General features: G+C 51.3%; 1 protein-coding gene and 1 long non-coding RNA gene across 2 annotated transcripts in view; one reads left to right on the top strand and one right to left on the bottom strand.

Annotated features, from left to right (window-relative positions):
* LOC142463888 (ATP-dependent translocase ABCB1-like) overlaps positions 1–22,547 on the top strand; it is a 279,892-nt gene that overhangs the window by 68,457 nt on the left and 188,888 nt on the right. Inside the window, exon 3 of the mRNA XM_075566711.1 lies at positions 8,503–8,590. Coding sequence (XP_075422826.1) covers positions 8,503–8,590 — 88 coding nt within the window. The remainder of the gene's footprint in view (positions 1–8,502; positions 8,591–22,547) is intronic.
* LOC142463889 (uncharacterized) overlaps positions 13,309–22,547 on the bottom strand; it is a 15,849-nt gene continuing 6,610 nt past the window's right edge. Inside the window, exons 2-3 of the long non-coding RNA XR_012787523.1 lie at positions 14,761–14,926; positions 13,309–13,556 (exon numbers count right to left, since the gene is read on the bottom strand). This is a non-coding gene — a long non-coding RNA (uncharacterized LOC142463889). The remainder of the gene's footprint in view (positions 13,557–14,760; positions 14,927–22,547) is intronic.

The following is a 22,547-nucleotide window of genomic DNA, read 5'->3' as shown; positions in this document are numbered from 1 at the left end:
CCCAGGACAGTGCAATATAAAAACAATTATAGGCTAAAGCAGTAAAATTCAGGGCATTATGGAAAACCCTGCTCTCTGATTCCAGGCATTATCCAATCAGTAATGCCCGGAATTTTAGCAGCTTGCAAAGTGTAATTTTCAATCTGTTTATTTCCAGCCAATCAGCTTTCACAACAGCTGAGACAGGGCAGGGGATTAGTCAGAATGAAGTAACAGCTCTGAGACAGGGTAGGGGATTGGTCAGGAAGTATCAGCCACGGGTTGACTCCTCCCCTCCTGAGCTGACTGAAATTTTCTGAGCAGATTCAGGTGAATTGGGGGGAGTCTGCAACGTTTAGTAAGTGGCTGCATTTTTTATTGTGTGTGTGTGTGTCAGTAGCAGTAGCAGTGTTTATGGGTATAGCAGCAGCTGTGTGTGTGTGTTGTGCAGTTGTATGTTTGTGTAGCAGCAGTTTGTGTGTGTGTTGTGTGTGTAGAGCGGCTGTGTTGTGTGTGTAGAGCTGATTTGTGTGTGTGTGTGTGTGACGGTAGGGGGTAACCAGGCTACATAATAAAGGTTAAGGCCTCTGGTTACCCCTGAAACCGTTGGGTTCCTGGTAGCTACATAAGCACCATAAGCCAGGGAACAGGGATAATATATGTAGAAAATAAAGCGACCCCTGCTTTTTTCTGTTTTCATGTTCCCTTGGCCCTAGAATTGTAGAATCTCAGTCCAGGACGTCCTGAACAAAGTTCCAATCAGGGTAAGCCCTTGCAAGCGGGTGCTCTGCACATAGGAAAGGATGTGTGTGTTTTGCCAAGGTTGGATACTGAGGTGCTACTCGGTAACGACCTGGGACACCTAATCTGCTCTTTTGAACCAGAAGATGCTCCTGTGGCTGCAGTCACAAGGAGGCAAAGCTGGCACTTTCCCAGGCAGGGGAGCCTTTGGTACCACTGAGGAGATCACCGTTCCCCTGCATTTGGGACCACCGATTACTGTGGTTCTTATGGAGACCGACCAGGTAAGCCAGACCGAGTCTGTACTGTGTTCAGACCTCCCTACCAATGCCCCTGTTTCCCCACCCCCTGGCTTAGTGGCTGAGGATGATTGGCAGGAGCTAGCTACATGGTTCAGAGAAGTAGTGCGGTCCTATCCCAGCTTAGAGGGCATGAGACATCGGGCATCCGAGTCTGCCTGTGAGGATGGGTCAGATCGGTATCTCTGGTACAGTGGGCCCTTGTACCGGAAGCAAGCTCCTGGTGCTCCAGATAGGGTATGGATTTGTATGAGACAATTAGTGGTACCAGGGAGTATAGGCAGCAGTTGTTGCAGGTAGCCCACTCCATCCCACTAGCAGGATATCAGGGGGTCACCCGCACTAGATCCCAGCTACTGCTGCGTTTCTACTGGCCGGGGGCATCGCGGGCAGTGGCAGATTTTTGTCGCTCCTGTGATGCCTGCCAGTGGGTAGGCAAGTCAGGTTACCGTGTGAGGGTCCCCCTGAAACCACAAGTGGTGATAGGGGAACCTTTCCAGATGGTAACAGTATATTTTGTGGGACCCCTTCTGGTCACTAGCTGGACCGGGAAGCATCACATCCTCATGGTGGTCGACTTTGCAATCCGATACCCTGAGGCTGCGGAACTGTCTTCCATCGAAGCTAAGAAGGTGGCAGTAGCTCTGATAGGGATTTTCGCTAGGGTAGGTTTCCCTATCGAGATTCTAACCAATCAGGGGATGCAATTCATGTCTGAATTGCTCCACTGTCTCTGGGAGGCGTGTGAGGTGACAACCCTCCGCACAACCCCTTACCACCCCCAGACAAACGGACTGTGTGAGCATTTCAATTGTACCCTGAAGCAGAGGCTGCGAACCTATGTAGAAGCTGAAAAGGGAGACTGGGAGGCTCATTTACAGCATGTGATGTTTGCCTTCTGAGAGGTACCGCAAGAATCCACCGGGTTCTCACTCTTTGAGCTTCTAAACGGTCGCAGGGTCCATAGACCGCTTGACCTGTTCCATGAGGGATGGGAAGGGGAGGTTTACTACTAATGATGCTTCTGTGCTACAGTATGTAGTAACTCTCAGAGACCGTGTAGACTGACTCATAGGGTTAGCACAGGCTAACCTCAGGGATTCTGAGACCAAGCAGAAGACTTGGTATGATCAAAATGCCTGTAATAGAGAGTTCATCCCTGGGCAGCAAGTGCTTGTTCTGAAGCCCACTCAGCAGAACAAACTCCTGGCTGCCTGGGTTGGGCCTTATTCGGTTCTCCGGTGGATGAAAGAGTGCAAATATGTTGTACAATTAGATCAGGAGACAGGGAGAAATAGGACCTATCACATTAATATGTTGAAGGAGTATTTCCAGAGTGCTGAATCATGCTGGCTATCTGTAGCCCAGCGATGGAGGACCCGTGAGCTCAGCAATTCCCGACCTCCTAAGGGAAGCTAGGATGGGGGGCACAGTAGGGCAGGTTGGGATAGGTCCCCAGCTTAAGGCACCCCAGCAGGTGCAGGCACGAGCTTGTAGGCACAAGCTATGAAGATCAGTACCAGGACCTGTTCATGGATAAGCTGGGAAGGACCCATATCACTGATAACCCAGTCCACACAGGGGATCAGAGCATAAGAATGCTTATTGTGTATCAGCAGAGGGGAAGAGGAGTGTAGAAGAGATGCTGGCCCAAGGGGTAATTGTACCATTCCAGAGTCTTTGGGCTTCACTGGAAGTCCTGGTACCTAAGAAGGACGAGACCACTCAGTTCTGTGTGGACTACCGGCAGCTCAATGCTCAGATGGTGTTTGATGCCTATCCCATGCCCTGCATGGATGAGCTGCTAGATGAGCTCGCGGGGGCAAGGTATCTGACTACCATGGATTTGTCCAGGGGGTACTGGCAAATCCCACTGACCTAGGAGGCACTGGAGAAGTAAGCTTTCATCACTATGAGGGGCTTATATGAATTTCTAGTTATGCCATTTGGGGTGAAGAATGCCCCGGCTACCTTCCAACGCCTGGTCAATAGGTTACTGGAAGGGATGCAAGGTTTCGCACGGTCATACCTGGATGACATAGCTGTATTTTGCAATTCCTGAGAATCCCATTTAGTGCATGTAGCCGCAGTGCTGAAAAGGATAGGAGAAGCAGGGCTGACACTCAAACCATCCAAGTGTCTAGTCGGGATGCAGAGGTACTATACCTCGGACACAGAGTAGGAGGGGGGCATCTCAAGCCGGAGCCAGCTAAGTTAGATGCAATTCTTGAGTGGCCAGTGCCTCGAACAAAGAAGCAGGTTATGGCTTTCTTAGGCATTGCTGGCTAATATATAAAGTTTGTTCCCCAGTACAGCGCCCTGGCCAAACCCTTGACTGACCTGACCCAGAAGAAACTATTGATTCTGGTTACCTGGTTTCCCACTTGTGCGGAGGCATTCCAGGCTCTGAAGTCTGCCCTGGCTAGCGCTCCCATCCTGGTAGCTCCTGACTACAGCAAGAGGTTCTTGGTGCAGACCGATGCCTCGACTTTGTTACGCCGGTGCTGCCCGCAGACCAGACCCTTCCCTTATACTGAGGTGGGGACGTATATATGCACGCAACTGCAGCAGAGGTAGCGTGTCCGGAGTTTGGTGTTTTGGCGTTGCCAAGCCAGGTGAAAAGAAGGTGGTAGACTGGTGAAAGAGGCACTTCTCCATCTTGGCAAACAAGCGGTTCTCTCAGAGGCGGGAGAGCACAAACTTCGTATGGATAACATGGTCCTGTAGATTCTTAGAAAAAATAAGAATGTCGTCCAGGTAAACAATTACAAAACGGTTAAGGACATCCCGAAAAATGTCATTGATAAAGTCCTGAAAGACCGCTGGAGCGTTGCATAAGCCGAAGGGCATCACAAGATATTCGTAGTGGCTGCTACGGGTGTTAAAGGCGGTCTTCCACTCGTCACCCTCCCGGATGCGAATGAGATTATATGCACCGCGAAGATCGAGCTTGGAAAACAGGTAAGCAACTTGAAGTCTGTTGAAGAGTTCAGAGATGAGTGGGAGTGGGTAGCGGTTCTTCACCATAATGCGGTTTAGTCCCCAGTAGTCTATACACGGTCTGAGAGTACCGTCTTTCTTTTTAACGACAAAGAATCCAGCCCCCGCGGGCGAATTGGAGTGCTGTTTGAAGCCTCGCTTCAAGTTCTCGCAAATATATTCTTCCATGGCTTCCGTCTCAGGCAGAGAGAGGGGGTAGGATTTAGACTTGGGCAATGTGTATCCAGGTACCAAGTCTATCGGACAATCGTATGATCGATGTGGAGGTAGTAGCTCGGATTGAGTTTTGCTGAAGACATCCAGAAAATCTGCGTAGGGGACAGGTAGACCTCCCTTAGGGTTGGATGTATTAGCCAGCAGTTGAGGCGGAAGTAGAGCTGGTGGGGAAGACTCCTCTGATCTCGACCTCCAGACAATGGGATCTTGGGATGTCCAATTGATGTGCGGGTTATGTTTCTGCAACCAAGGTAAACCAAGGGTGACCGGTGTTACAGGAGCATGGATTACATCAAAGGCCAGGGTCTCCTTGTGGGAATGAGAAGAAAGGGTGAGGGGGCAAGTCTCCAAGGAGATATATGCCGGGGTGAGCGGAAGGTCGTCAATCCCGACCAAGGCAACGGGAGACTTCTTCCTAACGAGTGGAATCTGGCTCTGTTCAGAGAAAGTCTGGTCCACGAAATTTCCTCCTGCGCCGGAATCGATAAATGCCGCTGTGGAGGTGCGGAAGGTAGGACCAGAGAGGGAGATGGAATGGTCAATTTCTTGGGAAGTTCCTTCCTGGAAAGGGGACAAGCAGATTTTGCACCCAGGGAGGGCCCCTTCGTACTCACTGGGCTTGGTTGTTTCCCAGACATATTGGACATTCACGGACCAGATGCTCGGAGGATCCGCAGTAGTAACATGAGCCACCGGCTTGGCAAAACTGTTGCATCGGTGCCCGGGAACGCTGGACTCCAAGTTGCATTGGCTCCGGAGCCTCCAGAGCGGGGAGCGGGGAGATGGCAGGTCCCGTGGTAGAAGAGAACCTGGAAAAGGGTCACGAAAAGGCATGAACCGGCGTACCTGAAGACGTTGATCCACTCGAGTGGCCTGGGAGATGAGTTCTTCCAGAAGTCCTGGCCTGGGTTGTGAGGCGAGTTCGTCCTTCAAGGAATTCGTTAATCCACACCAGACGACTGAGACTAAGGCCTCCTGGTCCCATCGTGTCTTGACCGCTATGGTCCTGAACTCCAAGGCGTACTGGGCCACGGCCCGACGTCCCTGTGAAAGCTGAAGCAAAGAGTCAGAGGCAGTTTCTTAGTGTGCGGGGGTATCGAAAACCTGTCAAAAGTCTCGTCTAAAGGCAGCGTAATCTCGGGTGCTTTCGGGACGTAGTTCCCAGATCTGGGAGGCCCATGCCAGCGCTGTAAACATATGCCACCTTCTTACGACCAGTGGAATGCTGCTGTGGGGCCATCTCAAACTGGATCTCGCATTGATTGAGTAATCCACGACAGGCGTACGGATCCCCCGCGTACGGCTTGGGTGCCGGAATCTTCGGGCCCGTAGATGTGGCGGGCACCGGTTCTACCTGCGCCAGAGGTGCGGCCACAGGTGGTGCCTGAAATGAAAGTTCCTGTACCTGTTGAGTGAGGAGAGCCATCTGATCAGTTAAGGCCTGGATTTGTTGATACATGGTCGTCATCATAGAGGCCAGATCAGACTGGTCTGTGTCTTGTGGGCTCAACATAATGTTACGCCGGTGCTGCCTGCAGACCAAACCCGTCCCTTATACTGAGGTGGGGACGTATATATGCACGCACCCCCAGCAAAAGGAGCGTGTCCGGAGTGGGGTGTTTTGGCGTTGCCAGGCCAGGTGAAAATAGCTGTAGCAATACTTGCCGGTACCGGTATAAGAAGAGACGTCGTGTAGCCGTTAGCCAAGGTCAGGGAGAGGAGATATCCGGAAGGTCGGTGTCCAAGCTGAGGTCGAGGGGCGTGAGAAGCAGCGAGGTCAAGTGAGAGCCGGCGTCCAGAGCAAGAGAGTGAAGTCCGCCAAGCCGGGTCGTAACCTGAATAACGAGAAGAGAGAGAGAGCCAGCATAGACATCCGCTAGAAGAAACTATGTTGAGCGATGTGGGAATGGCAAGACAGGCATTAAATAGTGCGGCTGGTGAATAGGCAGAGGGGGCAGACCTGGAGGAGTGCATGGATCTGTCCTGGATAGGCTGCCTTGAGGAAGATGCAGATGAGCAGCTTTGAGGCATAATTGCTGCCTGTGTGTGAGCTGGGGGCGTGGCTTCACTGCAGGAGCAGTGAATAAATTAACTTGCTCCGACGCGCGCTTCTTAACGAGGGGGAGCGCGCCCATGAGACATTGCAGTCGCCGGAGCCCCAGCTGCCCGCGGAATAGCTGCCGCCCTCCTGGGATGAAGGGGGAGTCCCTCAACCACGGAGACCGGATGGGGCCAGCGAGGGGGGTATCCCGCGGCAGCGGGCACAATGAGAGGTAAGGGGGGTCATGCTGCGACCGCCGTGATCCCCGAATCCTCACAGACTTATGGTGTCGGTGCTGTACTAAGCCAGGTAGGCGAGGATGGGGAAGAGCACCCAATTGTCTACCTGAGCTGCAAACTGTTGCCTCGTGACGTGTCTTATGCCACCATTGAGAAAAAGTGCCTAGCAATCGTATGGGCACTGAAAAAGCTCCAGCCCTACCTGTATGGTAGAGATTTTACGGCGATCACTGATCATAATCCCCTCAGCTGGTTACAGATGGAGAATGGCAAACGTCTGCACTGGAGTCTTGCCCAGCAGGAATTTGACTTTACTATCCAGCACAAGAAGGGCAGTGAGCATGGCAATGCAAATGGACTCTCCCGACAGGACATGGACAGGACATGGACACAACTGTTAGAAATTGATTAACACACACATTCCCAGCAAGCGTGTGTTGGTGTTTGAGCTAGTTTCCGCTACTGGGGAGCCTAGGGTGCTATATCTCGTGGTGCAGCGCCTCCACCTATGATGATCCCAGCATAAGCGGAATTATTCCTCATAGGAAACAATATACTCAGCAATAAACAATATCACACCAGATATTATATAACTCATATCTGATATTATATCTCATCTTTACTGTGGTCCCACAGTATGGCTAATAATACAGTACACACAATACAATAATGTAACAACAATGATAGTTGTCCCCGAAAGTACTGGGGTGCCCTGGGCACCTGGAACCCTGATGTCCGCAGAACAAATCCCACCCCAAAGTGTGTGAAGGTAACGCTACCCTCCCTGAAGTGTGGTGGTGCACGGTGGTACCTTCCTGGCTACGACCAGGGAATTAGGGGGATCCTCTGTTAGAAGAGCCCCATCTGTGGTCCCAAGATGCGAGGTCAGCAAAACTCCCCTCACGCCTTACAGGTGGTGGTCCCGTGCGATCTTGTCCGAAGACCCCAGGTCACCTCGTGGACGTCCAGAAGCGCAGTGATGAATTGTGTCAGCACTATTGGGAGGGTCCCTATCTAGGGCCTTCCCTGCAACACTCAACTCAGGAGTAAACGGGCCTAAGGGCAAATTTCTTGTCTAGTCCAGGGGCTTACTTGGTCCCTGGACACGTCTGTCCTCTCGGCTGGCTCCTTGACGACTGACCATGCTTCCACTGCCCCGGGAAGGATATCGATTTCTCGCAAAATGGCTGTGCGTACCTCATTGGCTGGGATGGCCCATGTGACTTATCCCCACCCGGGGCTTCTGGGACTTGTAGTCCCACTTTGTTACATGCAGGGCCATTCCAAGATAGCTGCCACAACTTTCCCCAGATCCGACGGAGGCCTCGAGGCTCACCCGGGGGACACAGGGCAGCTCCCCCTCACCCAGGCCAGTAGGGCACCCCCTGCATGTAATTAAAGTAGTAGACCCACTTCTCAAAGAACTTTGCAAATTCAATTATAAAGTTTTATTTTTAACAGTGATTGGGTTTCATCATACTAATTTTACTAAAAGTAGAAGTAATTTAAGTGCAAAATAATTATTTGACCCAGTATGTGTCATGTGGGATTGAATATCTATAGTATAAGAATAAACAGTTTTCTTTATTAGAAAAGGCTTAGGCCCAGGATAACTGTACTAAAATGTTGTTCCATAAAACAGGTTTTGGTGCAGGACACCTTGCTGCTCATTCACGTGAAAATGGAGTGAAGTGTATTTTTGCTCTGGAAGGTTTTTTTATGGCATAGCACTGCTTAGTAAATATGACACTTAATAGCCTCACACTGGGGGGCCTGTAGAGTAGGGCATTTGAAGCCTATTCAGCACTAGGAATATGCATGATGGTCCTCTGCAGCTTCTGCCTACAATAAATGTGTACTCACTTTCTGAGCAGTAAATATACCAAAGATTGATAGTTTGGCATAAGGCGTTTTCAAAGATGCAGCAAAGATCTTGCTCTCAGTCCTCTCTCCTCTCTCTCATATTTGTACCCTTTTGTTGTTGCAGGCGACTTCCCTCAAAATGGGCACGACCCTGACTTACATCATGAAGAAAAAACAGCACAACATGGAGAATCTAAGAAGAATACAAAAAAGTATGACTTCTTTTAAACAGACTGCAAATATCCCAGCAGTTCATAGAAGCAAGTGTTAAAATAACCCAGCTGAGCAATGGGTTAGGTTTAGTGTTGGGATTATAAATGTAATAAATACCCTTCACTTTAGCACAGCTGCATTCACGGCTATGCAAAGAGTGCCATTATTCCTGAATGTAACTTATGCAAAAGTTAAATTAAATTGTGAAAATTGCGGTACTTAAAAAAAACCAAAAAGCTTGTCAACAACGTTTTTCTCAGAAACTAGTTTGGTCAGCAGTTTTAAGCCTTTTTAATTTTAACAGATTATAGGAGATGGAAGAATGATCTATAAAGCATGTGGAGAGAGACCAGGGAAATTAACCTTTTTCTATATTCATTTTATCTGGCTATCAGCGTATTCCAGGTACAGATGTAGCAGACGTTAATGTTTGCCATGGAGCGGAACACAGATCGCGCCTCTGGGAGGAGGCACCATGGTGTCTGCATTAGCTGCTCAGAAAAAAGGGGCGGGACTAATGCATTATTGTATCTCTCCACGTGCTGTGTTTCAGGAGGGATATACAGTTGTAGCAGATGTTTTTGTACCCTTAATGCAATGCATTGGCACTTTATTTATGACAAGAAATACCGCTGCTCCTGTGAAAACAATGATAATCATGAGTTTTCTCTTTAACACAAGTTATTTATTGCGGGGACCGGAGAGAATGATTTCTTCCACCTCTGTAAGTCAATACTAAATGTGACGCTCTCTCATTCAATTCAATCCACATTTTCAAATTCTGATTTGATGTTGTCAATTATGCAGAACAGTTTGAGAGGCGCGTGTTTAAGGCGCTATAACACAACTTAGAGGCCATAGAAAAGTAACTGGAGCAGCAGCAAATCGGCAGTAATGAAGATGGTGAACCCCGAGGTCAGATTGAAAAGGCTTTAATGGTGCAAGTAAATAGACGGCAGGTCCATAATCTCCCTCCTTATTGGGGGATCAACATCAGAGGTCAGATGTCAGCTTTCCTTACCTCTGAATCCCCATGTACACGCTGGCGCCCTCCGCACTGTCAACTCCCTCACAGCAACACAAAAACATACACAGATAGACAGCATTTCTTTAATGTATGTGAATATTGATCATTATGTATTGTTGTTAACAATTGCATTGTATATGGGGTGTACAGTGACTTGCTCTTGCTTATATCACTAACTAGCTGATATACCCGGCGTTGCCCGGGATTGCAGGGGCGGGGTGCGTGAAGCGGGGGTGCGTGAAGGGCGGGGTGGGTGCGGGGGGTGAAGGGCGGGGACGGGGTGGCGGTGAAGGGCGGGGAGGGGGTGGGGGGCGAAGGGCAGGGAGGGGGTGGGGGCGAAGGGCAGGGGGTGGGGGGCGAAGGGCAGGGGGTGGGGGGTCGAAGGGCAGGGGGTGGGGGGCAAAGGGCAGGGGGTGGGGGGCAAAGGGCAGGGGGTGGGGGGCAAAGGGCAGGGGGTGGGGGGCAAAGGGCAGGGGGTGGGGGGCAAAGTGCAGGGGGCGAAGGGCAGGGGGTGAAGGGCGAAGGGCAGGGGTAGGGGGTGGGGAGCAGGTGTAGGGGGCGAAGGGCAGGGGTAAAGGGCAGGGGTAGGGGGTGAAGGGCAGGAGTAGGGAGTGGGGGGTGAAGGGCAGGGGTGGGGGGTGAAGGGCAGGGGTAGGTGGTGAAGGGTAGGGGGTGGGGGTGAAGGGCAGGGGCAGGGCGTGGAGAGTGAAGGGCAGGGGTAGGGGGTGAAGGGCAGGTGTAGGGGGGGGCTGAATGGCAGGGGGGGTGAAGGGCAGGAGTAGGGTTGTGAAGGGCAGGGGTAGGTGAATGGCAGGAGTAGGGGGGTGAAGGGCAGGGGTAGGTGAATGGCAGGGGTAAAGGGGGTGAAGGGCACGGGTAGGTGAAGGGCAGGGGTAGGGGGGGTGAAGGGCAGGGGTAGGGGGGGTGGTGAAGGGCAGGGGTGGGGGGTGAAGGGCAGGGGTAGGGGGGGTGAAGGGCAGGGGGTGGGGGGGGTGAAGGGCAGGGGTAGGGGGGGTAAAGGGCAGGGGTAGGATGTGGTAAAGGGCAGGAGTAGGGGGGGTGAAGGGCAGGGGTAGGGGGGGGTGAAGGGCAGGGGTAGGGGGGGTGAAGGGCAGGGGTAGGGGGGGGTGAAGGGCAGGGGTGGGGGGTGAAGGGCAGGGGTAGGGGGGTGAAGGGCAGGGGGTGGGGGGGGAGGGGTGGGGGGGTGAAGGGCATGGGTAGGGGGGTAAAGGGCAGGGGTAGAAGGGGGTAAAGGGCAGGGGTAGGAGGGGGTAAAGGGCAGGGGTGGAGGGGGTAAAGGGCAGGGGTAGGGGGGGTGAAGGGCAGGGGTAGGGGGGTGGTGAAGGGCAGGGGTCCGGGGGGTGAAGGGCAGGGGTAGGGGGGTGGAGGGCAGGGGTAGGGGGGTGAAGGGAAGGGGTAGAGGGGGTGAAGGGCAGGGGTAGGGGGGGTGAAGTGCAGGGGTAGGGGGGGTGAAGGGCAGGGGTAGGGGGGTGAAGGGCAGGGGTAGGGGTGGGTGAAGGGCAGTGGTGGGTGAAGGGCAGTGGTGGGTGAAGGGCAGGGGTAGGGGGGTGAAGGGCAGGGGTAGGGGTGGGTGAAGGGCAGGGGTAAGTGAAGGGCAGGGGTAGGTGAAGGGCAGGGGTAGAGGGGGTTGAAGGGCAGGGGTAGGGGGGTGAAGGGCAGGGGTAAGAGGGGTGAAGGGCAGGGGTAGGGGGGGTGAAGGGCAGGGGTAGGGGGGTGAAGGGCAGGGGTAGGGGGGGTGAAGGGCAGGGGTAGGGGGGGTGAAGGGCAGGGGTAGGGGGTGAAGGGCAGGGGGTGGGTGGGAGGGGTGGAGGGTGAAGGGCATGGTTGGGGGGGGGTGAAGGGCAGGGGTAGGGGGGTAAAGGGCAGGGGTAGGAGGGGGTGAAGGGCATGAGTGGGGGGGGGTGAAGGGCAGGGGTAGGGGGGGTAAAGGGCAGGGGTAGGAGGGGGTAAAGGGCAGGGGTAGGGGGGTGAAGGGCAGGGGTAGGGGGGGTGAATGGCAGGGGTCTTGGGGGTGAAGGGCAGGGGTAGGGGGGGTGAAGGGCAGGGGTAGGGGGGGGTGAAGGGCAGGGGTCTGGGGAGTGAAGGGCAGGGGTAGGGGGGTGAAGGGCAGGGGTAGGGGGGGTGAAGGGCAGGGGTAGGGGGGTGAAGGGCAGGGGTCTGGGGAGTGAAGGGCAGGGGTAGGGGGGTGAAGGGCAGGGGTAGGGGGGGTGAAGGGCAGGGGTAGGGGGTGTAGGGAAGGGGTAGAGGGGGTGAAGGGCAGGGGTAGGGAGGGTGAAGTGCAGGGGTAGGGGGGGTGAAGGGCAGGGGTAGGGGGGTGAAGTGCAGGGGTAGGGGGGGTGAAGGGCAGGGGTAGGGGGGTGAAGTGCAGGGGTAGGGGGGGTGAAGGGCAGGGGTAGGGGATGAAGTGCAGGGGTAGGGGGGGTGAAGGGTAAGGGAGGTGCAGGGCAGGGGTAGGGGTGTGAAGGGCAGGGGTAGGTGAAGGGCAGGGGTAGGTGAAGGGCAGGGGTAGAGGGGGTTGAAGGGCAGGGGTAGGGGGGGGTGAAGGGCAGGGGTAGGGGGGGTGAAGGGCAGGGGTAAGGGGGGTGAAGGGCAGGGGTAGGGGGGAGAAGGGCAGGGGTAGGGGTGGTGAAGGGCAGGGGTAGGGGGGGTGAAGGGCAGGGGTAGGGGGGGCGAAGGGCAGGGGTAGGGGGGGTGAAGGGCAGGGGTAGGGGGGTGAAGGGCAGGGGTAGGGGGAGGTGAAGGGCAGGGGTAGAGGGGGGATGAAGGGCAGGGGTAGGGGTGAAAGTGAGGCACAAATTGTTGGCAGGAGTAAAATGTCCCTCTCCACACACACACACACGACGGGAGTGAGAGGCTTGGCCCCCCAGCGGCTGGGGAGGTAGCGCCGGGGAGGTAAGGGAGCGCCGGTGAGGTAAGGGAGCGTTGGCGGCTGGGTTAGGAGGGTCGAGCCGTGCTTCCCCTCCGTCCAGGAGCTGGTTGAGAGCGAGGGGGAGGAGCCTGAAGTTGGCGGCTGTGGCAGGAGGGCCGCGCTTCCCCTCCGTCCGGGAGCCGGTTATGGGTGGCGCACGTGATGGGGGGGGGGACAGAGGGGGTGTGAGAGAGAGTGTGTGTGTGTGTGTGTCCCCTTTGGCCCGTCACTCCGCCTCAGGCCAATGAGAGGTGTGCGGGGGCGGGCGGGCCAAGGGAGCAATCTCATTGGCCTGAGGCGGATTGGCCTGAGGAGGAGTGACGGGCCAAAGGTCCAATGCGATTGCCCCTAGACACAGGGAACACACATACAGACAGGCAAACACACATACGACGGTTTGAGAAATATATAGATAGATAAGATAGATATAAGAATATATATATAAAATAAATTTTTCTTCACACAGGATATATTATTAATATTACCTAGTGTTAATCAGACAAGGTTATGAATCAAATCATATATAACCTTGGATTTAAAATACTTGCCTATACGTAGTTAATATGCTATAACAGGCACAAGAGTTGAAGATAGTTATCTATGAGCAGCACCTGACTCTCTATGTATAACAACAAAGATGTGATGTATTAATTCTCTTTTCTCTACATGTTAATTATTATATTACATACAATACTATGCAGATTTCAAATATCCAATGCAATTGTTATTCAGACTTCATCTACTAATTCAGGTATGATAAATCTATCTAATTAGCATGTGGGAGGTTTAAGTAGCTCCCTCCCACTGCCTATGTCATACTCCTTGAGAAAGGGCAATTCATGCCCGAAACGCGTGGGAGGAGGTTCTTCTATTTTTGTTTGTTCTGAGTGTTCCGTTTTTTAATGTAACTTCAATAAAGCACTGCTTTTAACTTTTACCTGGTAAGTCCCAGTAATTTGGAGCGGCTGCTGCATCGATCATTCATCTCCTTCCATCTCCCCCAGGTAGTCTGAAATTAGGACACGTGCATCTGAGGAATTGTCGCCCATAAACGGGCATAGAATAGTTTGTGAGGCCTAATTCTGACATGGTCTTTGCTCAGAGGTAGATGAGGTTTAGCAATTGCCCCCAATAAACCTGCTATTGTGCCTTAACCCCTTCATTGCCTTAGCGACTATCCGCTAAGGTAACAAAGCTGCTTTAATGTAAATTTTGTGTGGGAGCAGGGTATCTCCTGAGCTGAACTGCATTGATTTTTGCCTCAGGGACCCCCTGTTCTTGAGTTACAGGCCCCAGTATGGGGCATCATGTGCCGGTTTCGCTCCATTTTTAAATCGTCCGTGTCATGTGACCGTAGGATTTAAATACTGGAGGAGATACCGGCACCCCATACTGGGGCCTGCAACTGGGGAAGCATGGTGTCCCCGAGGCTGAAATCAATACGGTTCATCTCAGGAGACCCCCTGCTCTTAATAAAAAAAAAATTAAAGCTGCTTCATTATCATAGTGGATAGCCGCTACGGTAATGATTTTTTTGTCATTGTTATTGGGGTTTTGATATTGGTGTACATGAGCAGGGGGGTCTACTGAGCTGATCCACATTGGTATCAGCCTCGGGGACCCCCTACTTCCTGAGATTCAAGCTCTGTTATGGGGTGCCGGCATCCCAGTGCAGGATTTAAATCCCCCGATCACGTGACGCGGGAGATTTATAAAGCACAGGGGATACCGGGGCCTGTATCTCGGGAAATGGGAGGTCCCTGAGGCTGAAACCAATGTAGTTTAGCTCAGGAAACCCCCTACTTATGTACAATATTATTCAAATCAATATTTTTAGTGCACAATCGCCTGTAAGAGCCATGCATTAAGACGCGCCATCTCCATGCAGCTCCTACAGGCTATCGCGCTATAGATTTTATAGCATGATAGCACTGATACAAAAAACAGGTCGCAGAATAGTGCATTTTTTTAACGGACTTCTTAGTGAATCAGGCTTTTGGCTTCATGTCTTATAGCACGATAAAGAAATGCTTTGTCGGACGCAAAAGTACTGATTTTATCACTGCTTTGTGAATAAGCCCATATATGTACTTGACCAAATATTACATTTGTTATATTTTAATACTGATCCCAGCAGAAGGAGCGTGTCCGGAGTGTGGTGTTTTGGCATTGCCAGGCCAGGTGGGAATAGCTGTAGCAATACTTGCCGGTACCGGTAAAAGAAGAGAAGTAGTCGTTGCCGTTAGCCAAGGTCAGGGAGAGGAGAGATCCGGAAGGTCGGGGTCCAAGCTGAGATCGGGGGACGTGACAAGCAGCGAGGTCAAGAGGGAGCCGGGGGTCGAGTGCCAGAGAGTGTTGTCCGCCAAGCCGAGTCGAAACCTAAATAAGCAAACAAAAGAGAGCCAGAATAGAGATCCACCAAGAGATACTATGTCGAGCAATGTGACAGAGGTAAGACAGGTACTATATACTGCAGCTGACCAATAGGAATTGGAGGCAGGCCTGGAGGAGCACGAGGAGCTGTCCTGGATTGGTTCCAAGGTAGGCAGCCAGGTGGGAAGTTTTGGGGTTAAGTTGTAGTCAGCGCGTGGGTGGAGTGCATGGCTTCACTGCAAGAGCAGTGAATAAATTATCTTGGTCCGGAGCGCGCTCCGTAACAAGGGGAGGCGCGTGCGCAGAGGCAATGGCAGCCGCATGAGCACCAGCTGCCCACGGAACAGCGACCGCCCACCAGGGACAACGGGGAAGCCCCCCAACCACGGGGGCCGGTCAGGAGCGGCGAGGAAGGAGCCCCACACTAGCGGGAGCAAAAAGAGGTGAGGGGAGGTCACGCTGACCTCTGAATCCTCACAGTACCCCCCCCCCTTCAGGGTCGGCCTCAGGACGATCCTTCCATGGTTTGGATGGAAACTTTTTCTGGAAGCGTTTGAGAAGTCCTGGTGCGTGAATGTCTTTAAGAGGTACCAAAGACCTTTCTTTGGGTCTAAAGCCCTTCCAATGGACCAAGAAATGAACCTTACCTCTCGAGAGACGAGAATCTAGTATTGCTTGGACCTCGTACTCTTTGTTGCCCTGTATGATCACTGGATCTGGTTTAAGAGTGTGGTCCGGAAAGAGGGGACTGGAGATGAACGGCTTGAGAAGTGATGTGTGAAAAACATTAGGAATTCTCATGCTTTGAGGTAATTGAAGGCGGAAGGCCACCGGGTTTACCTGCTCCATGATAGGAAATGGGCCCAGATACCAAGGTGCCAGTTTAGGGGAAGGGTTTTGAGGTGGATATTCTTGGTAGACAACCAAACCTTATCCCCTGGCTTGTAATTGGGTGCAGGTCGGCGACGACGGTCAGCCTGAATTTTCAAAGTCAGGGAGGCCTTTTGAAGTGCCGATTAAATTCTAGCCCAAGAGTCCTGTAGGAGGGAGATGTGTTCATCCACGGCTTGTACTCCAGAGGAGATATTGGAAATAGGCAGGCGAGCCGGGTGGAATCCGTAATTAATAAAGAAAGGCGTCTCATGGGTGGATTCATTCCTGGAGGAATTAAAGGCATACTCAGCCCAGGGAAGTAATTTCGCCCAGTCATCCTGGGAGTCAGAGACGAAGCACCTTAAATACTTCTCGAGAGATTGATTAACCCTCTCGGTCTGCCCATTAGATTGAGGGTGATATCCAGAAGAAAAAGAAGAAGAAATGCCCAGTCTTCTGGTGAAGGTCCTCCAGAATCTGGAAACAAATTGAGAGCCTCTGTTCGATACGATGGATGTGGGAATGCCATGGATTCGGAAAATCTCTTTGGAGAAAATATCGGCTAGGGCGGGTGAGGAGGGTAATCCTTTGAGAGGAACGAAATGTGCCATCTTGGTAAACCGATCAATCACTACTAGAATGGTGTTCATGCCATTCGACCTAGGTAATTCGACAATAAAGTCCATGGATATGTGGGACCAGGGGCGCTCCAGGATGGGTAAAGGTATAAGAAGACCATGGGGTCTCTGACGAGGTATTTTATTGCGTGCACATACCGGGCAGGCCCATGTAAATTCAAGGATGGTCTTCGCCATATTGGGCCACCAGAACATGCGACGGATGAGCTCCAATGTTTTTTTGAATCCCGGATGTCCTGCCGAACGGGAAGCGTGCCCCCAATCCAGAATCTCAGGAGTAAACGTGGGCTCTACGTACAAGGTGTCCTTTGGTACCTCGAGATCTCCAGGAAGGTGTTTTTGAGACTTGATGATTTTTTCAAGATTCTTGAATTCAGCGACCACAAGGATCTTTTGTTTGGGAAGGAAGGACTCTGTAGTTTTCTCCGGTCTCTCTTCAGAAGAATACTGTCTATAGAGGGCATCCGCCTTGACGTTCTTGGTGCCGGGAATGTAGGACAAAATAAAATGAAACCTGGAGAAAAATAACGACCAGCAGGCTTGGCGGGAGCCTAAGCAGCGGCCACTCTGATGTACAAAAGATTTTTATGGTCCGTGAGAATCGTGAACCGCCCTTTTAACCCCTCCAGAAGATGCCTCCATTCCTGAAGGACCAACTTGACAGCCAATAATTCCCTATTGCCCACGTCATAGTTCCTCTCAGCTGGAGAAAACTTCTTAGAGTAAAAACCGCAAGGGTGGAGTTTATCCTGGGGAGAGAAACTCTGGGATAGGACTGATCCGGCCCCGCAGTCCGAAGCATCTACCTCCAGGGTAAATGGAAAATTGGTGTCCGGGTGTCAGAGGACGGGAGCCGAGACAAATGCTAGTTTCAATGTTTTGAAAGCCTTGACTGCCTCTGGTGACCAAGACGAAGGATCAGCTCCTTTTCGGGTCAGTGCCGTGATCAGAGTGATGATGGAGGAAAAATTGCGAATAAATTTCCGGTAATAATTGGAAAACCCTAGAAAACGCTGAATAGACTTTAGGGAATCGGGTTGCGGCCAATCCACTACGGATTTAAGTTTCTCTGGGTCCACGGCAAATCCCCTGTTGGAAATAATATACCCAAGAAAGGAGGTGGAAGACATTTTACTCATCTTGGCATACAAGCTGTTCTCACGGAGGCGGGAGAGCACAAACTTTGTATGGATGATATGATCCTGCAGATTTTTAGAAAAAATAAGAATGTCGTCCAGATAAACAATTACAAAATGGTTAAGGACATCCCGAAAAATGTCATTGATATAGTCCTGAAAGACCGTCAGAGCGTTGCATAAGCCAAAGGGCATCACAAGATATTAGTAATGGCCGCTACGGGTGTTGAAGGCGATCTTCCATTCGTCGCCCTCCCAGATGCGAATGAGATTATATGCCCCGCGAAGGTCTATCTTGGAAAACAGGTTAGCACCTTGAAGTCTGTCGAAGACTTCAGAGATGAGTGGGAGTGGGTAACGGTTCTTCACCGTAATACAGTTCACACCCCGATAGTCTATACAGGGTCTGAGAGTACCGTCTTTCTTCTTAACGAAAAATAATCCAGCCCCCATGGGCGAATTGGAATGCCGTATAAAGCCCCGCTTCAAGTTCTCGCGAATATATTCTTCCATGGCTTCCGTCTCAGGTAGAGAGAGGGGGTAGGATTTGGATTTGGGCAATGTGTATCCAGGTACCAAGTCTATCGGACAATCGTATGATCTGTGAGGGGGTAAGAGCTCGAATTGAGTCTCGCTGAAGACATCCAAAAAATCTGCGTACGGGGTGGGTAAATCTCCCTTAGGGTTGGATGTGTTAGCCAGCAGTTGAGGTACAGCTGGAGGGGAAGACTCCTCTGACCTTGATCTCCAGACAATGGAATCTTGAGATGTCCAATTGATGTGCGGGTTGTGCTTCTGCAACCAAGGTAAGCCAAGGGTGACCTGTGTTCCAGGAGCATGGATTACATCAAAGGCCAGGGTCTCCTTGTGGGAATGAGAAGAAAGGGTGAGGGGGCAAGTCTTCAAGGAGATGTATGCCGGGGTGAGCGGACGGCCGTCGATCCCTACCAAGGCAACGGGAGATTTCTTCTTAATGAGTGGAATCTGGTTCTGTTCAGAGAATGTCTGGTCCACGAAATTTCCTCCCGCGCCGGAATCGATAAATGCCGCTGTGGGGGTGCGGAAGGTAGGACCAGAGAGGGAGACGGGAATGGTCAACTTTTTGGGAAGTTCCTTCCTGGAAAGGGGACAAGGAGATTTAGCACCCAGGGAGAGCCCTTTCATACTACTGGGCTTGGTCGTTTCCCGGACATATTGGACATTCGCAGACTAGATGCTCAGAAGATCCGCAGTAGTAGCATAACCCACCGGCTTGGTGAAATTGTCGTATCGGTGCCCAAGGACGCTGGACTCCGATTTGCATCGGCTCCAGAGCGGGCAGCGGGCAGCGGGCAGCGGGGAGACGGCAGATCCCGTGGTTGAAGAGAACCTGGGAGAAGGGGCACGGAAAGGCACAAATCGTGGTTGTTGGCACTCAGCGCATCGTACCTGAAGACGTCGATCCACTCGAATGGCCTGTGAGATGAGTTCCTCCAGAAGTCCTGGCCTGGGTTGTGAGGCAAGTTCGTCCTTCACAGAATCCTTTAAGCCTCGCCAGAAGACTGAGACTAAAGCCTCCTGGTCCCATCGTGTCTCGGCTGCTATGGTCCTGAACTCCAAGGCGTACTGGGCCACGGATCACTTGTCCCTGTGAAAGCTGAAGCAAAGAGTCAGGGGCAGTTTCTTGGCATGCGGGGGTATCGAAGACCTGTCGAAAGTTTCCTCTTAAGGCAGCGTAATCTCGGGTGATTTCGGGACGTAGTTCCCAAATCGGGGAGGCCCATGCCACCGCATTTCCCGTGAGTAGGCTGTAAACATATGCCACTGTCTTACGACCAGTGGAATACTGCTGCGGGGCCATCTCAAACTGGATCTCGCATTGATTGAGAAATCCATGACAGGCGTGCGGGACCCCCGCGTATGGCTTAGGTGCCGGAATCTTCGGACCTGGGGTCGCGATAAACACCGGTTCTACCTGCGCCGGCGGTGCGGCCACAGGTGGTGCCTTAAATGAAAGGTCCTGTACATGTTGAGTGAGGAAAGCCATCTGATCAGTGAATGCCTGGATTTGTTGATACATGGCCGTCATCATAAAGGCCAGATCAGTCTGGTCTGCGTCTTGTGGGCTCGACATAATGTTATGCCGGTGCTGCCCGCAGACCAGACCTGTCCCTTATACTGAGGTGGGAACGTATATGTGCACGCACCCGCAGCAGAAGGTTCGTGTCCGGAGTGTGGTGTTTTGGCGTTGCCAGGCCAGGTGGGAATAGCTGTAGCAATACTTGCCGGTACCGGTAAAAGAAGAGACGTCATTGCCGTTAATCAAGGTCAGGGAGAGGAGAGATCCGGAAGGTCGGGGTCCAAGCTGAGATTGGGAGACGTGAGAAGCAACGAGGTCAAGAGGGATCCGGGGGTCGAGTGCCAGAGAGTGTATTCCGCCAAGCCGAGTCGAAACCTGAATAAGCGAAGACAAAAGAGAGCCAGAATAGACATCCACCAAGAGATACTATGTCGAGCAATGTGACAGAGGTAAGACAGGTCCTATATACTGCGGCTGACCAATAGGAATCGGAGGCAGGCCTGGAGGAGCATGAGTAGCTGTCCTGGATTGGTTCCTATGGTAGGCAGCCAAGTGGGAAACTTTGGGGTTAAGTTGTAGCCAGCACATGGGCGGAGGGCGTGGCTTCACTGCAAGAGCAGTGAATAAATTATCTTGGTCCGGCGCGTGCTCCATAACAAGGGGGCGCGCGCGCAGAGGCAATGGCAGCCGCCTGAGCACCACTGCCCGTGGAGCAGCGGCCGCCCATCAGGGACGACAGGGAAGCCCCCCAACCACGGGAGCCAGTCGGGAGCGGCGAGGAAGGAACCCCACACTAGCGGGAGCAAAAAGAGGTGAGGTCACGTTGCAACTGCCGTGACCCCTGAATCCTCACACAATTGTTGTCTGTATCTTATCAGTCCAATTGGTTCCTGGATCACTGGCCAAAATGTCCCTGTGCTTGTCATCAATTTCCTTCTTTATCTTTACGATTTCCTTACTGGTTTGTTCAATAACCAGTATGGTCAGGTCAAAGAATGGCAATCCACTTCTTACAAAATTCAGGATCGTTACGTCCAATGGTTGGCAGGTTTTTAATTCTAAAGCTATGCGGCAACAATTTTTCTTTACTGTATGGTAATGGGAAAGCATAACTTCATGAAGGAAAAAATCTACTTCACACTTCTTCAACTTGATAAGGTCGTTGTATATATCAACCGGCTTATCCGGCCCCAGAACTGATTCAAGTGTTTCAGTGTATCTAATATTAGCAATATCAGCATCAATATATCTAGTAGAGTCTTGTAGTGTAGAAAAAATTCCTGCAAAGTCTGCAAATTCCTCCATAGAAAAAGGATCTCATAAATCAGTATAATAATAGATGAGGGGCTACCACTTTCCAAATGACTCCAAAAGCACAACCAAGGCAGATGAAACAGTATAAATACAGCCAGGTGCAAAACTCATAAAGAGCAATAGTCAGTAGTGTAACAGTGTTGCACACACAGCCTCCTCAATAATCCTGATGCTTGTCACATGTGACCTCACATGCCTTAACTAGGGTAGGGCAAATTGACAGAGAGACACTCCTAAAGCCGCACACGTATGATCCAAAGGCGAACCGATGTAACATCATCAGCATCTATACCCCCGCCTCGGGCGGCATTAAACGGAGCATCAATAATCACTGCCACATTTTGTCCAATGACAGCAGGATTGGTAATATTTGTGAAGAACCACCCCTACTATGTTACAGACGTGGCCGCAATTTAGGGGATCTATTAATTGAAACGGACCCAGTTGGTAAATATATGCCCACTAAAAATTGGCTTACTAGGAAACCCGGCTCCTACCGCTGCCATGGGTGTACAAATTGCCAATTTATGCAGACTGGGCCCAGCTTTTCACACCCACAGAGTTGGGTTCAAATAAAAATCAAGAACTTTTTACATTTCGAGTCTTGCTATGTCCTGTACATGATTACTTGTCCATGTGGCCTTTGTTACATTGGGAAGACCACTAGAATGTTAAAGGAATGGATTGCTATACACCGGTCCGCAATCAGAAAAGCATTGCAGAGTCCTGTTGGTGATACTGAGTTCAAATATCTCCCGGTAGTCAGACATTTTAAACATCTCAAGCATTCCTTGGCTACGATGTGATGTATGCCCATCTTGCAGGTTCAGCCCCCATCACGTGGGGGAGACAGACATAGGTTGTTTTTACAGCAAGATGCATTTTTGCACATGCGCACAGCACTGATGAGCCTTGCATATGCATTGACACTACGAATTGAGAAGAAACACAGGGGATAAAGAAAGAGCTGGCTGGCCAGCAAAAAGAAGGGAATAAAAGTTCTGGAAAAAAGCAAAGTTCTTCACATAGGTATATATCAGAAGGCTTTTAATACTCTCACACATGTAATATGTGGGGGTTGTGCTGCCTCTGGTGTAGCATTGGAGTAGTGGCGTGTCGGGACTAATCAGATCACTATTCAGCACTGACTGCCCCGCACACACATACACAAAAGGTACTTACTTATACTCAAAATAATCAATTGACTATAGTTATGGAGAGGTCAGATAGTACTTTACTCAAAGGATTAGAGGTTGAAGCAAAAACAAAAGCATTTGTTACAAAATATACAAAATATAACATTACAGAATACTGGAACTCCTAAAAATAATTTGGTTAATACAGTGTAATCCTATGTGAGCTCTACCATCTGTGTATTACCTTTCTGATTTTTATTTTTTACACTTATATATAAAATTAGATTGATATATAAAATTATATATATAAGATATAGAGGGTCTGCAAAACTTTCTAAAGCTTCTAGAGGCTTGCATTGTCCGTATTCAGCCTAATATTGGGCCAGGTGGCAGTAAGTAAGTATCGGTGCAGTCCCACTTCGCTGGGTCATTGTTGTTCTGACGAGACTCCTGGCTAATGTGTCCCAGTCA

This window comes from Ascaphus truei, chromosome 12, assembly GCF_040206685.1.
Source record: "Ascaphus truei isolate aAscTru1 chromosome 12, aAscTru1.hap1, whole genome shotgun sequence".
NCBI classification, from domain to species: Eukaryota; Metazoa; Chordata; class Amphibia; order Anura; family Ascaphidae; genus Ascaphus; species Ascaphus truei.
The sequence above is the reverse complement of the archived record's forward strand: the minus strand, read 5'-3'. Positions and strand labels throughout refer to the sequence as shown.